General features: G+C 39.9%; 1 protein-coding gene across 4 annotated transcripts in view; it reads right to left on the bottom strand.

The window, feature by feature from the left end:
• Window positions 1-1,693: 1,693 nt before the first annotated feature.
• Window positions 1,694-14,258, bottom strand: part of LOC124149796 (solute carrier family 13 member 2-like) — a 56,326-nt gene continuing 43,761 nt past the window's right edge. For 3 of the 4 annotated variants that reach the window (XM_046521580.2, XM_046521579.2, XM_046521581.2), the window contains exons 9-15: window positions 12,377-12,469; window positions 11,686-11,790; window positions 7,607-7,701; window positions 5,926-6,041; window positions 5,443-5,604; window positions 4,907-5,044; window positions 1,694-4,016 (exon numbers count right to left, since the gene is read on the bottom strand). In XM_046521580.2, coding sequence (XP_046377536.1) covers window positions 3,879-4,016; window positions 4,907-5,044; window positions 5,443-5,604; window positions 5,926-6,041; window positions 7,607-7,701; window positions 11,686-11,790; window positions 12,377-12,469 — 847 coding nt within the window. In that variant the 3' untranslated portion in view covers window positions 1,694-3,878. Of the gene's footprint in view, window positions 4,017-4,906; window positions 5,045-5,442; window positions 5,605-5,917; window positions 6,042-7,606; window positions 7,702-11,685; window positions 11,791-12,376; window positions 12,470-14,258 lie in introns of those variants that run through there. The other variant, XR_007218740.1, reaches the window with a different exon arrangement.

The raw sequence follows: 14,258 nt of genomic DNA, 5'->3' as shown, positions 1-14,258 counted from the left end.
CATATTCGAGCCATCCGTATCTATGATTACATGGTTCTGTCGACGGACATCATATGACAAAGACTGGCCATCAATTTCCACGCCTTCTCTGTGCGCAGATGTATTGCAAGTATTGCATAAATGACACCGTGTCAGTATTGTTCACTCCCTCAACAAAATTCATTTGAAATTTCAACATGTATTTTACACTTTCATAAAATATTTTGAAAGACACTTGAACAGGTGCAGCAGCAGACTTGACTCAGGACTCTTAACACGGACCAGTCTGTGTCGTTTCTTGCTCTGTTGATGTAATAACTATTCTATTATAGCACTGACCAATAAACCATATTCTCTCTTCAGGGTAGTTTTAGGTTTATGTATGTATAAAGATATCCACCTTCTTCTTTCTCACATTGCAGTGTATCCAGGGCTGACTGCAGAGTGCCCTCGGGCTAATTGTAATGGTTGGTTGGTGTGTTGTTTAACGCCGCACTCAGCAATATTCCAGCTATATGACGGCGGTTTGTAAATAATCGAGTCTGGACCAGACAATCCAGTGATTGATATCATGAGCATCGATCCGTGCAATTGGGATTGATGACATGTATCAACAAAGTCAGCGAGCCTGACCACCCGATCCCAATAGTCGCCTTTTACGACAAGCATAGTCGCCTTTTACGGCAAGCATGGGTTGCTGAAGACCTATTCTACCCCGGATCTTCACTGGTCGCTTATTGTAATGAAACAGCCCAAAAGAAAGGGATCCTGAGAACATACGTTACAAAAGCTGTCAACGACGTGCTGATGTGAAGATACCCTCTCTCTAAAGTCTGCAGCAAATATTCTCAGCATCAAATCACAGGCTACAATGATACAGCTGGAATATTGATGTCAATAAATTCAAAACCATTTAAATAAACGACACAAAACACTCTCCGTAATCCTTAGAAAAAGCAGAGTATATTATGAGAATGTGTTAATGAATGACCATCAGTTTCGAAGTCGTAATTAAAAGTCGAATTCACCAAGTAACATTTCTTATTCAATCATAAAATGCCACTTAAAAAACTATTTTATGTCAACAAACTCAAAATTCAACTGTTAGATTCCGACTGTATCATAACCATGTTTTTATCACGAACAAATCTTGATGATATCAGATATTCACGAAATGGCGAGCGTATCCTGTTCCACCGATGGTACCCGTCACAAGTCAAGACACCTTCAAAAAGTCACGGAAACATTTGGTACAGGTCAAACTAGGGAATTGTATCTGACATCATTTTTGTCAATAAAGCGTCAAATTTGAAAATGTCCTCTACATGTCTCCCTTAAACATTTTGAAAGATTTGCTGAGGCCTTGAATGTTATAACCTTGATTGAACAACTGGTGATCAGGAGTCGTATGACGCTCTTGAAATCTTGGTAGAAAGAGTCTTTATCTCAAAAGTTGTGAAATGTTGTGACGCCAGGGGCTGGTGACACTGGAATATTGCTGTTCATAGAGGGAAAATTGAAAATTGGAAAGTTGAATTCATCACTGTTGTAATAGAAGTCTCGTATTGTGGATTGACACTGACAATCTGGCTTCTTTTATCTCGTGTTCAGGTGGGTAAATAAGTGGAAGGGAATGAGCTATTTGACCATTATTGAACGATATGAGATCATCTATATAACTTTTTGTGGTAACTCCACATAACAAACACTGTCAGTCTTTAGAACAGTTTATATAGTTCATAATGTTTGCGTGTACATTTGCTGATCAACGGAATGATCGCCATGATGTTACAAGAGGGAGCATACATTGTATGAGAATGTTCGATGTACATTAGGGAGCGCGATCTCTTACACTCCTCCCTCCTAGTTTTGTTTTAGCAATTCAAAACTAAACATTTGAACATTATGCATTGAAAATTAACATAATCAAATGCTGAATAAATGTCAAAATACACTATACTGATAAACATATCAAAATAAAATTATTCCCTATCATAATATAAACAGTATTATCTATTTGGGAAGATCATAAACTTCAATAAAAGAACTCATTTCAAAACTTAAAATCATTACACATGTACTTTCACTGAAAATGACAAGATTTGTCAAATTTAAAGTCTTTTCATTTGTTAGTTTAAAATCTTTTGATTACTCCGTGTACACACACATACAAAAACAGACATACATACATACGTACGTACGTACATTCATACATATATACATATACATATGTCCTACGACATACATTGGTAACTGGGGACGTATTCTAAAGTTGAATCCACAAGAGCGTTAATTGTAGAAGCAGGAAGTCTACAAAATCAAGGTTAAACTGATCCAGTGTAACTGTGCAATGGTCATTTAAGAGAAAAAGTTTGACATGCATTTCTTAGCGTCTATGTCTATGTGTCTTAGAAGAAGAAGAAGAATATGTTCATTTATCAAGAATCACGATGGTGACATTGAGAAGTTGACAAGCAAAACATATACATGAACATTTGTGCACTTTGTGATAAAATCATGACAATTGGCACAGTTGTAGGTAATGGCATTGCAAATATTTTTAGAGATGGGTCCGTTCAAAAATATCCAATATGGCCGCCATGGAGAAATGACATTTTGGTATGTCTCGTTTGAACATGTCCCACAATCTAAATATATTGTGAAAAATGAACATTTTGGCATGTATTTACCTAACACTACATTTGTAGTTGCATTGTTTGACAGAATGGATGTGTCTCACCTCTGGATAGCTTTTGGAACTGGCAAACAATTCAGATCTTTGGCTGTTCATGTACTTGCTGTATTTCATGGGCCAGAGAAAGCCAGTTCACTTCTAGCTTTACCGGCTGCGACCAGACCATGCGGGATATGGAAACAAACAGCGTGGGAAACATCGAATGTGTGTGATGAAGCAACAGAGGCTTTCAATCTCACTGGTGATGTACAAACCAAACAGGATGTGATGAACATGATGCCTGTCATTGTGGTATTAATGAATGGTTGGGTCGCAAAGACTTACTCACTAAGAAAGGTAGAGTAATTGATTCATCAGTAAATGATGAATTGATTTCTCCTTCATCAGCTGCATAGTACCAACACGACAAAGAGCTGCAAAGTACCAAGCTGTCAAAGAGTTGCATTTCATGCTGGCCACTGTTAATTTAATTGTTCCTAACCAAGCATTACCAGTAAATCCAGATTTGGTTCCTAAAATATTTTGTTGATGTCATTGTATTCATCATGAGTATTCACTATTGATATAGATAATTGGCCTTCATGAAGTATGTCTTAAAGATTTGCCGAAAAAGTAGGAAATGCATATTTTATATTTTTCACCTAAATCAACATACATAGTCTATTATGATAAATTATTTACGTAACAGATGCAGTGTTGGGTAAATACATTCCAAAATGTTCAATTTTTCTTTAAATATTCAGGTTGTGGGTCATGTTCACATTAGAGTTCATTAGAGTTTCAGTCCTCAATGGTGTCCATATTAGATTTCTGGGGTGGCCCATATATGAAAATATATGAATGTCATTATCTACGACTGTTCATGCATGTATCACAAGGCGCAAAATTGGCCCTATATCTGTCACGAAACGGCTCCACTGTCCGATTCATGTCAGCTAATTACTGACCGAAACAGTTGAGTGAAGTTTGTTTATTTGTTGTTTAACGCCGCACTCAGCAATATTCCAGCTATATGACGGCGTTGAGTGAAGTCAGTACAGGCCCTGCTTGAGTAACTTGGTCCTGACTGTCCAACTTCTATCTAGTGATGTATAGTGTCCAGAAGATGTATCCCCGAAGTGAAGTCCGCTACGTCTTTTTTAACAAGGCATTCTTAACCTGGCACGCCATAAAAACTGTTTCGGTGAAAATCACTGAGGAGGAATCAGAGAGCAACTGCAGAAGAATTCACAGGAAACCCCTGCGGGAGTGTGAACAGATCAAAGTAGGCGTCGCCCCACGAGTTGGTTGCTAGGGCCAGCACCAACACACACACCACGTTCATACCAACACCAGCTATAGCCTGTAACGAGACACGAGGTCGTGTCATTCATTGATATCAGTTTCTGTTACAGTTTTGGTTATGAACGTCATGTTTACATTCTCATCTATAGATTTTGTGGGTATTTCGACAGCATTGCCATCTTTCTGTCAGAGTTACCTAAATTCAGAAAAGTCTGCAATGTCAAGGCAGCCTTGTGGCAGACTCACATCGCCGTTAGGGTACGAGAACAAGATCACTACACGTACGGTGATGTCCACATTCAATACAACAGGAAAACTGTACGTATACTGTTGTTCATTGCCTTGCGGCGGAAAATACAAGGCCCCTTTGAAATATCCATATAAAATACATATTTGATTTTGACGACATTGAAAATAATATAAATTCTTCAATTGACATATTTTTGTTTCTCGGAAAGAAAGAGTACGATGCTCGAGTCGACTCTGATCGGGTGCCAATCTGTGACCTGGATGAGGTATTGAACACGACAGCATCCAGCAAAGGCAATGCCACCAAACAATCGCTTGATCAGTCCAGACTCAAATATCTACTGACAATAATGATATTATTTATTGTATATTTGTTGTTTAACACTGTCATAAGCAATAGTCCAGCCATAAGACAGTGGTCTGTAAATAATTGAGTCTTGACCAGACAATCCAGTGATTAATATCATGAGCATCGATCCACGATGACATGCATCAACCAAGTCAGCGAGCCTGACCACCCGATCCCGTTAATCGCCTCTTACGACAAGCACAGTCGTCTTTTACGGCAAGCATGGGTTGCTGAAGATCTGTTCTCCCCCGGATGTTCACGGGTCGCTTAAAAATGTGAAATCCCTGATGTGACACGATTGTTGGTTTAGTGGATATGGAAACTGATCACATGGGCTTATTTTGTCTTACCATGTCTGTTACTTTGACATAACCAGTGGCAAACACAAGGGCGTTTGGCGGCGTTGCCACGGGCAACATGAAGGCGAAGGAGGCTGCGACAGCGCAGGGAAACATGAGACACAAGGGGTTCACGTTCAAAGAAAGGGCCTGTAGGGAAGAAAAACGACATATTTAGTATGTTTACAAAAGTATTAAAATCATAAGGTCATGCTGATATATTACATTAGGCTTTACTGTTCGTTAGTAATGTGGCTATTTGATGTTGTACCATGTGGTCTTTGGTTTTTTAAGGTGAACAACTGACTTGCCATTGTATGTGTTTGTGATTAAAAAACAACTGGTTAGGATATGAATCGTACTATTGAATTAGCTTTCACCACAGACGTCTTATGATTATGGAAAGTGTTTTGTCGCTTTAATGTTCATGCTTAAAACAACTTCAAGAATTTCTCTTAGGCTCTCCTTCATGTATATGGGCTACATGGATTCTTGTAATATACACGTTCCGTGTTACGATAATATCATAAACTATTCTAGTAACTGACCAGGTTTCCCAGGATTGGCAGGAACAATGTAACGGTGGCTATGTTGGTGGTCACCTCGGTAACCGCTGCGACGAGCAAAGACAACAGCAAGCTCGTGATGCTGGGGTCAAGGGAACTGAACACCGTCAGCTGGTTGCAAATCCACTGGGACAGCCCTGATTTCTGAAAGATTTCATTCACATAACTTGTCACTAAGACATAAGGTACATCACTTGTTGCTAAGACAGCCATTGTTGTTGACTTTGTCCCGTTTTGTTTTGCACACCAGCATAGAAATATCACTGCAATATCCTCGAAAACAAAGGGGGAGGTAGTTGGTGCTATCTGGGCTTGAACAAGTTCACGATACTTATATATTACGCCATTTATGTATCAAAATGGATCCTTAACGTTTGTTTTCATTTCATCTCATCACGTATGACAAGGATCAATCTGTGGAATACGCTCAGGCAATTGGTTGAATGTGTCCTCCCACCTGTTTACCTGAGATGCATCAGCGAGCGCAGTCCCTCCACCTATCAGCAGCAGAACACCCCAGGGCATCCCCCTCTCCACTGTTTTCCAGGTCAGTAGTGAGGGTACGGATCGTGAGGCTTCACCTTTTTAATAATAACCATAATCATAATCATAATGTTGATAAATTATACATAAACACGAACAGGGTGTAACAAGTATTACGATCACCGTATAGCAAAGATAAAAAAAAAGTGCTGCGGCACTGTAGCACACTTGTAATCAACAGTTTAAAATGCCAAGTCATATCAATCCATTTTTTATAAAAATATTTTGGCGGAATTGACAAATTTGAAACAATGATATATATCTTAATCTGCAATAATGAATATATATATATATATATATATATATATATATATATATATATATATATATATATATATATCATATAATGGGTAGGTTTCTCGGCAGGATAAAGCCAACGGATAAAAACGATATCCGTTGGGGTCATATGCGGATAGAGATGCAAATATCAAAGGTCAAGTAGGACTACTTTCACTGTTTATAAACAAACAGCGTCGCCCTCATCATTCGGCGATCGAGTCATAATTAACCATCGGGAATCTGGATAAACTACAGGGATAATTGCTATCATTATCAAAAGAACAGTCTAATATACTGAAAATCAGTCTCCAACTGTGACGTAGCTAAGGCATTTTATGAGTTTGGGCAACTTTGGAGATATAAATTTCGAAACAATTTTGCGAGGGCACGAGGCCTAGCCAAGCGGGATCAGTAGCCATATCTTTGCTTGTAGACCTCTGCGGCTTGAAACCTTCTCCACAAATTAAAATAGTTGGATTTGTCCGAAATGTGTTTGAATTGTTACCTTGTTTCGTTTTGTCGCTGTGTGTACATCTGACTACACTTCTTAACGTTATGACAGGACAGACCGACTGTCAACAACGACTGACCGTGGCCGTGACGTCTCATAGACTAGGGTTAGAGTAGCTTCCCTTTGACAAAGGGCAGTTACTCTAGCGGACAGACATGGATTGCCGCAAAAGGCAATTAACAACAATTGTTGTTTTGCGTATATGTTGCTTCGCCACTGTATAAGAAACAGATTTCAGTTGGAACTGTATTGGCTACTGTCACTGTCCGACTGACACATCACTTACCCTGTGACGTAATAAATATTAATGCGCGCATTCCAGAAAAACTCGCAATGTTTCGGTTATGTATGTGAGAGAGGGAAAGCGATTTTGAAGCACAGAATTAAAGAATGACATTATATGATAAAGAGGTTATCACGCTTGTGTGTTTGGGGATGGTAAATATCCTGTATTAGGAATAAACACTATGTATTTAGCTCGCCAAGGCTCGCTAAATACAATGTTTATTCCTAATGCAGGATATTTACCATCCCCAAACACACTTGCGTGATAACCTCTATATATTATTTATTTGCCATGCCTTCTAATATCCTTTTGAACTTGCCAGTTGATCATGACTGATCACATTTGGCGCCTTATAATTACTTCTTTCTTATAAAAGTCATATCCTGAAATTTCACATAGATGGTACGTATGAGGAAGTTCAGCATCACACATTGTTTTCAAGCAAAGTTCAGATGACATGTGCTAACTTGAATTTGATGCTGAATGACAGATGAGCTATATATACACCAAACTGAGAAAGGTGGTACCTGATCTCCGCCAACAGAAGACAGAAGGACGTTTAGACGGAAAGACGAAAAGACTGACGGCCACCAAGATGGCAGACACAGAACTTCCAATGTACCTACAAAAGAGATGATGAATTAATAGATGATAAGACGCATTCATTCCTTTGAAGGCCTGTCAACAAGGAAATGGCTTTACACAGTTTGGGCAATAGCTTCAGAGACAAGTACCATTCCCATGCGTAAAGTTTATTATTCCCCTATACCAACAAACGTACATCCAAATGATTAAACTACAAACAAGACCTGTTACCTGTACAGCTTAATGCACATTCAACAAATGGGATTGCCAAAACACCCTCTTCCGCTAAGCACTGGCCAGACATATCATCACAAGTGATCTCTCGATAATTGACGCTGAATCGACAACCATCAAGCAAGGCCTGACTAAATATTGTCAGATAATATGTGAGACAATAGAAATTAATCACATGAGCATTATTTGAATTAATATAATTTCATACAAGGGAAAATGTAAAATTTAAAAAAATAATTTAAAAACATTCACCCTTAACATACTATTCAACATGATAAATTGAAAGAGAAAGTACACTCTGTTATCAAAGAGGCCACTGTTTCCAAGGAATAAAAGTGACAAAAGCCTTCTCATAACCATAAGAAATGAGAAATAAGAGTCCATTGTAGGATTCCGACGATGTCATAGACATCACGATCCAAAAGTGATGACACCAGGTGTTCACGAAAAGATGGCACATGCAAGAGCTGGTCGAAGGTTCAGATGAAAAAACACAGGAACATGTGGTCCAAGTCAAACTAGGGAATTGCATCGGTCGTCAATTCTGTCATTGACGCCTCAGAGTTAAAGTTGGAAATGTCCTCCAAATGTCTACCATAAAACATTTTGGAAACTCTCCTGAGGCACTGAATGTTGTAACCTTGAACAATTACTGATCAAACAACTCTTTAGCAAGAGTCATATGACGTTCTTTGAAATCATCATAGAAAGAGCATGCCAGATTATATCTCAAAAGTTGTGAAATGTTTCCATCATTGGCAGGAACAGCGGGAATATCGCTCGACATGAAGAGAACGTTAACAATTGGATAGTTCTAGCCATCCCTTGTGTCATACAGTCTTGTGGAGTGTTTGGTGTCACTCTGCATTTAATGCATAGATCTAAAATGAACTAAATATGACACAGAACACAGACGAGGAGGTGTCACTGGTCTCCTTTATTTGTAGTATATCAGTGGAAGGGAATTACTGAACGATATCAGATCATCGACACAACTGGAGCCTAAGTTTATCTCCTTGGCGGAATTCCCTGGTTTTCACTTTGCCTATTTTTCATTTGACATTCATCCTGAAAATCGGATTCGAACCACTTTAATTATTTTAGGTTACGTACTGGTGGAAAGATGCATGAATATCGTGGGGAACAATCAAATGTTATGAATCAGAATTTCTGCTCTGATTGGCAAAGTCAAAACAAGGTAATTTGGTCAAGAGGTTTAACTTAAGCTTCATGTATATCGATGATCCTGATATCATAACCAAAGCCAATTCCCTTCCACTTATTGACCCACCTGGAAAGAGACCAGTGTGACCGCCTCATCAGTTTCATATTTAGACCCACACATACATGTAAATATTCAGAGTGACAAACACTCTCCACAAGACTATATGGCAAGGGAGATGACTCCAACTTTCCCTTTATGTTAAGCAATATTCCTGCAGCTCCAGCCCTTTGCGTCTTCTCAGGTACAATGGGGCATGCTCTTTCTACCAAGATTTCAAAAAGTGATACGACTCACAACATTGAAGGCCTCAGTAGAGCATTCAAAACGTTTTATGGTAGACATGTGGACGACATTTCCAAATTTGACACAGTGACGAAAAATGATGCCCGATGCAATTCCCTATTTTGACAATATGTTCCAGTGTTTTTTAGGTGAACAATTCACTTGCCTTTGCATGTGTTTGTGGCGGGTGCCAACGGTGGGGCAGGATACGCTCACCTTTTCTCGAACACTTGCTATCATCACTATTTGATAGTAATTCATAACCCCATGCTTATGATATAGTCGAAATCGTACAATAGACACTGCTTTTTGCAGCCAATTCTTATGAATATGGAAATGCGTTTATATATTGGCAGAATTTAACTTGGTTCTTTTCTGAGATTTCATAAATTCAAGCAATTTCTTTGTATTTCTGATAATCCACATGCTTTATTTCCACTTGTCTCAAATACTTTCTGTGCCCATGCAGATCCGGGGTAGAATATGTCTTCAGGAACCAATGCTTGCTGTAAATGTCGACTTAGAGGCGACTAATGGGATCGGTGGTCAGGTTCGCTGATTTGGTTGATGCATGTCGTATCCTTATTGCGTGGACTGATGCACATGATATCAACCACTTGATTCGCTGGTCAAGAATCGATTAATTTACAGACCGCCGTCATAAAGTTGGAATATTGTTTGGTGTGGTGTTAAACACACACACAAAAACAAAAAAAACACATACTTTCTGTGAATACAAAGAAAGTTCTTCCTTGATTGTATAAAGGATTATGATTAATGATTGTCAAGTCAAAAGATGATAGACACTCTTCGAAAAAGAAACGCACAGGTAGTAAATGTTTTGTACCTAATAAAATTCGATATATTTAATTTAATATCATAGATACAAGTATGACATTTTGGAGTTCGATAGTCACATGTTGACGTTGTACAAAGGCATTGAAAACTGTTCACTGTCATGTCACATAAGACCACAAGGTTGTGCTGAACTCAGTATCTCGAGTGACCGCCCCGGGCAGCACTCACGGCTCTGCATCTCCTCGGCACTGACTGGATAAGTGTACGAATTCTGTCCTGCGGAAATCTGCGCCATTCTATGCCATTCTGCTTGTAACGCGTTGGCCAGTTGTGGGAGTGTCTGTGGGGTGTTCTGACGTTGACGTACACGTCGATCGAGTTCATCCCAGAGGTGTTCGATTGGTTTGAGATCTCGAGATCTCGCCGGCCAGGGCAAGCCGTTGGTGTTGGCGTTATGAAGGTAGTCTACCGTGACACGAGCTATGTGCGGTGGAGCGTTGTCCTGTTGAAACAGCTTCCTCTGGCAGTCAATGATTGAAAGAAGATGAGGTTGAAGAATTTGATTCATGTAGCGATTTGCTGTCAAAATTCCCTGAACCACAACCAAGTCAGAGCTCCTGGTGTAGGCTATGGCCCCCACACCATGACACTACCGCCACCGAAATTGTCGAATTCACGTACACAATGTGTGGAAAAACGTTCATTTCGACGACGTTAAACACGTTACACTCGTCTCCAGTTTCTCAATGTCCAAGGCTGTAAGGTATCCTCCTCAAACCAGGGATGCGTCCTGCAGTCTCCGTAGCTGTGGCATTGCGATGACGTAGGTACAACAGTCGAATGTAGCGATCCCGTGCAGGGGTGGTAACTCTTGGTCGGCCGATTCTCGGACGGTCTGTTCTGGAATTGAACTGTGTATCGATCACAAAGGCGGCAAATTGGACGTTGAAGTGGCGTGCATAAGAAGATTGCGATTCCCCTCTTTGGATACGTCCTATGGCCGTGTTCCGATCGGCACCGCTGAATGTTGATAATTGAATGACAAATTATTGGCTTATGCTAGCCTTTTTATAGCCCTTACCACGAGTTACGAATGCCATACCTTGCACGTGCATTTTGCTTTACTGTTTTCCTCCATGACATTTTTTAACAAGTGTGAAAACAATGACTTTTAAGGCGTTGCAAATCGACAATGACTGTATTTTGACGCACCGTTTGTCGAATATCAGGCCACCAACATTTCCCAATAACATATATCCAATTTGTATACCGGATTTTTGTGTAGTCAGGTTCAATGAACTACATACTCCCTATGCGTTTCTTTCTTTTAATAGTGTAGCTGTTGAAAAAATTTCAAAACATACATTCCGAAATTCTAAACGGGTGTGTATCATGGAGAGGATAGTCAGAACGGTTCTGCAGTATTCAGCAGTATTCGGCAGTTTTGGAAACCACCTTTTGTATGTACAAAACCAAGCTTACCCCTTTGGGAAGAACTGCCCCCACCCACCGACGTAGGGTATCGACATCGTTAGATATGCAAGAACCAGGATGACAAAATGAACGAGAACAACCTTTTCGGCAAATCTGGAAATAGAATCGTGGAATACGTTCGCAAAAAAACAGCGCCTTGATCTAGATGGCATCATTGGTCGCTAAGCAATTACATTATGTACTCAGAGCCTGCTTGACAAAAAGGGTAATCAACCTTTCATACTAGCCTTATTTGTGCCAGGATCTCATGGTATGTGTTGCATATTGGCCTTGATCATTGGCATATCAGAATCATTCCCGTGTTCGCAGAATTTACGGAAGTGCTAATCAAGCACGATCTACATTACATTTGGATTGTAACGCCCTGAAATAACATAAATAATTTAATTAACTGATAGGCCCTTTCAGAACAATTTGATATAAACTTTAAACATGTCAAATTCCTGATTGTGCTTAAAAACATGTTTTTGAATCACCGTGCAGAGCTGCATCCCCTAGCCAATTACGTCATGTGTTCGAATCCGTGTCAGCAGCATATACACCCTCATTTCATCAAAGCTAACAAGACTGCATGGGCTATGCCACTGAAGGGTTTCCTCCCACATTAGGTTAGCCCTGGTATAACCCAAGTATAAGTTCAAAGCATGGTTTACACTAATTAGGTATCTCTGTGACTTACGACATGCGGCCTAGTTTCTCATACTCCCGTCTGATCTGGTACCCAACTGCCTCGTTCCCATCACGTGGCTTAGCTGTGCAGCACAGAAGAGATCTGTAACAGTGTCCGACAAGTCCAGAATACAATATTGGTAAAACTCGATTGATACTCGTGAGATGCTAGGGAGTGATTTTGGAACAATAAGAAAATTCCCAGAGACAACCCAGTTTCTGTGAAATGAATTTTGTATAGTAGTTGTGTCAGGTTCTAACTCAAGGAAGACAAAGAAGTAACTCTGGGTAGACAAGGAAAGAAACTCTACTGAGACATAGGATGCAATGTTAGGAAAACAAGGGAAGTAAGGGGAAGGGTTGACAATAAAGAACTTTACTTTGACAAGAGAAGCAACGCAAGGAGGGCAAAGGCAGTGACTCAAGGAAGGAAAATGGGAGGTAACTCTAGGAAAACAAGGGAAGTAACTTAAGGAAGACAATACAAAACTTTACTCAGAAAAGAGAAGTAACACAAGGAAGACAAAGGCAGTAACTCTAGGAAGGCAAGGTAAGTCATCATTGGAAGACGAATGCAGTAACTCTAGGAAGGCAAGGTTAGTCATCATTGGAAGACAAATGCAGTAACTCAAGGAAGACAAGAGAAGTAACACAAGGAAGACAAAGGCAGTAACTCTAGGATGACAAGGTTAGTCATCATTGGAAGACAAAAGCAGTAACTCTAGGAAGACAAGGTAAGTCATCATTGGAAGACAAAGGCAGTAACTCTAAGAAGACAAGGTTAGTCATCATTGGAAGACAAAGGCAGTAACTCTAGGAGGACAAGGTTATTCATCATTGGAAGACAAAGGCAGTAACTCTAGGAAGACAAGAGACGTAACACAAGGAAGACAAAGGCAGTAATTCTAGGAGCACAAGGTTAGTCATCATTGGAAGACAAAGGCAGTTACTCTAGGAAGACAAGGTTAGTCATCATTGGAAGACAAAGGCAGTAACTCTAGGAAGACAAGGTTAGTCATCATTGGAAGACAAAGGCAGTAACTCTAGGAAGACAAGGTTAGTCATCATTGGAAGACAAAGGCAGTAACTCTAGAAAGACAAGGTTAGGCATCATTGGAAGACAAAGGCAGTAACTCTAGGAAGACAAGGTTAGTCATCATTGGAAGACAAAGGCAGTAACTCTAGGAAGACAAGGTTAGTCATCATTGGAAGACAACGGCAGTAACTCTAGGAAGACAAGGTTAGTCATCATTGGAAGACAAAGGCAGTAACTCTAGGAAGGCAAGGTTAGTCATCATTGGAAGACAAAGGCAGTAACTCTAGGAAGACAAGGTTAGTCATCATTGGAAGACAAAAGCAGTAACTCTAGGAAGACAAGGTTAGTCATCATTGGAAGACAAAGGCAGTAACTCTAGGAAGACAAGGTAAGTCATCATTGGAAGACAAAGGCAGTAACTCTAGGAAGACAAGGTTAGTCATCATTGGAAGACAAATGCAGTAACTCTAGGAGGACAAGGTTAGTCATCATTAGAAGACAAAAGCAGTAACTCTAGGAAGACAAAGTAAGTCATCATTGGAAGACAAAGGCAGTAACTCTAGGAAGACAAGGTTAGTCATCATTGGAAGACAAAGGCAGTAACTCTAGGAAGACAAGGTTAGTCATCATTGGAAGACAAAGGCAGTAACTCTAGGAAGACAAGAGACGTAACACAAGGAAGACAACGGCAGTAACTCTAGGATGACAAGGTTAGTCATCATTGGAAGACAAAGGCAGTAACTCTAGGAAGACAAGCTTAGTCATCATTGGAAGACAAAGGCAGTAACTCTAGGAAGACAAGAGACGTAACACAAGGAAGACAAAGGCAGTAACTCTAGGAGGACAAGGTTAGTCA

The sequence above is a fragment of the Haliotis rufescens genome, unplaced genomic scaffold (genome assembly GCF_023055435.1).
Source record: "Haliotis rufescens isolate VD_foot unplaced genomic scaffold, xgHalRufe1.0.p SCAF_6, whole genome shotgun sequence".
NCBI lineage: Eukaryota > Metazoa > Mollusca > Gastropoda > Lepetellida > Haliotidae > Haliotis > Haliotis rufescens.
Note: the sequence above shows the minus strand (reverse complement) of the source record. Positions and strands in the feature narration are given on the sequence as shown.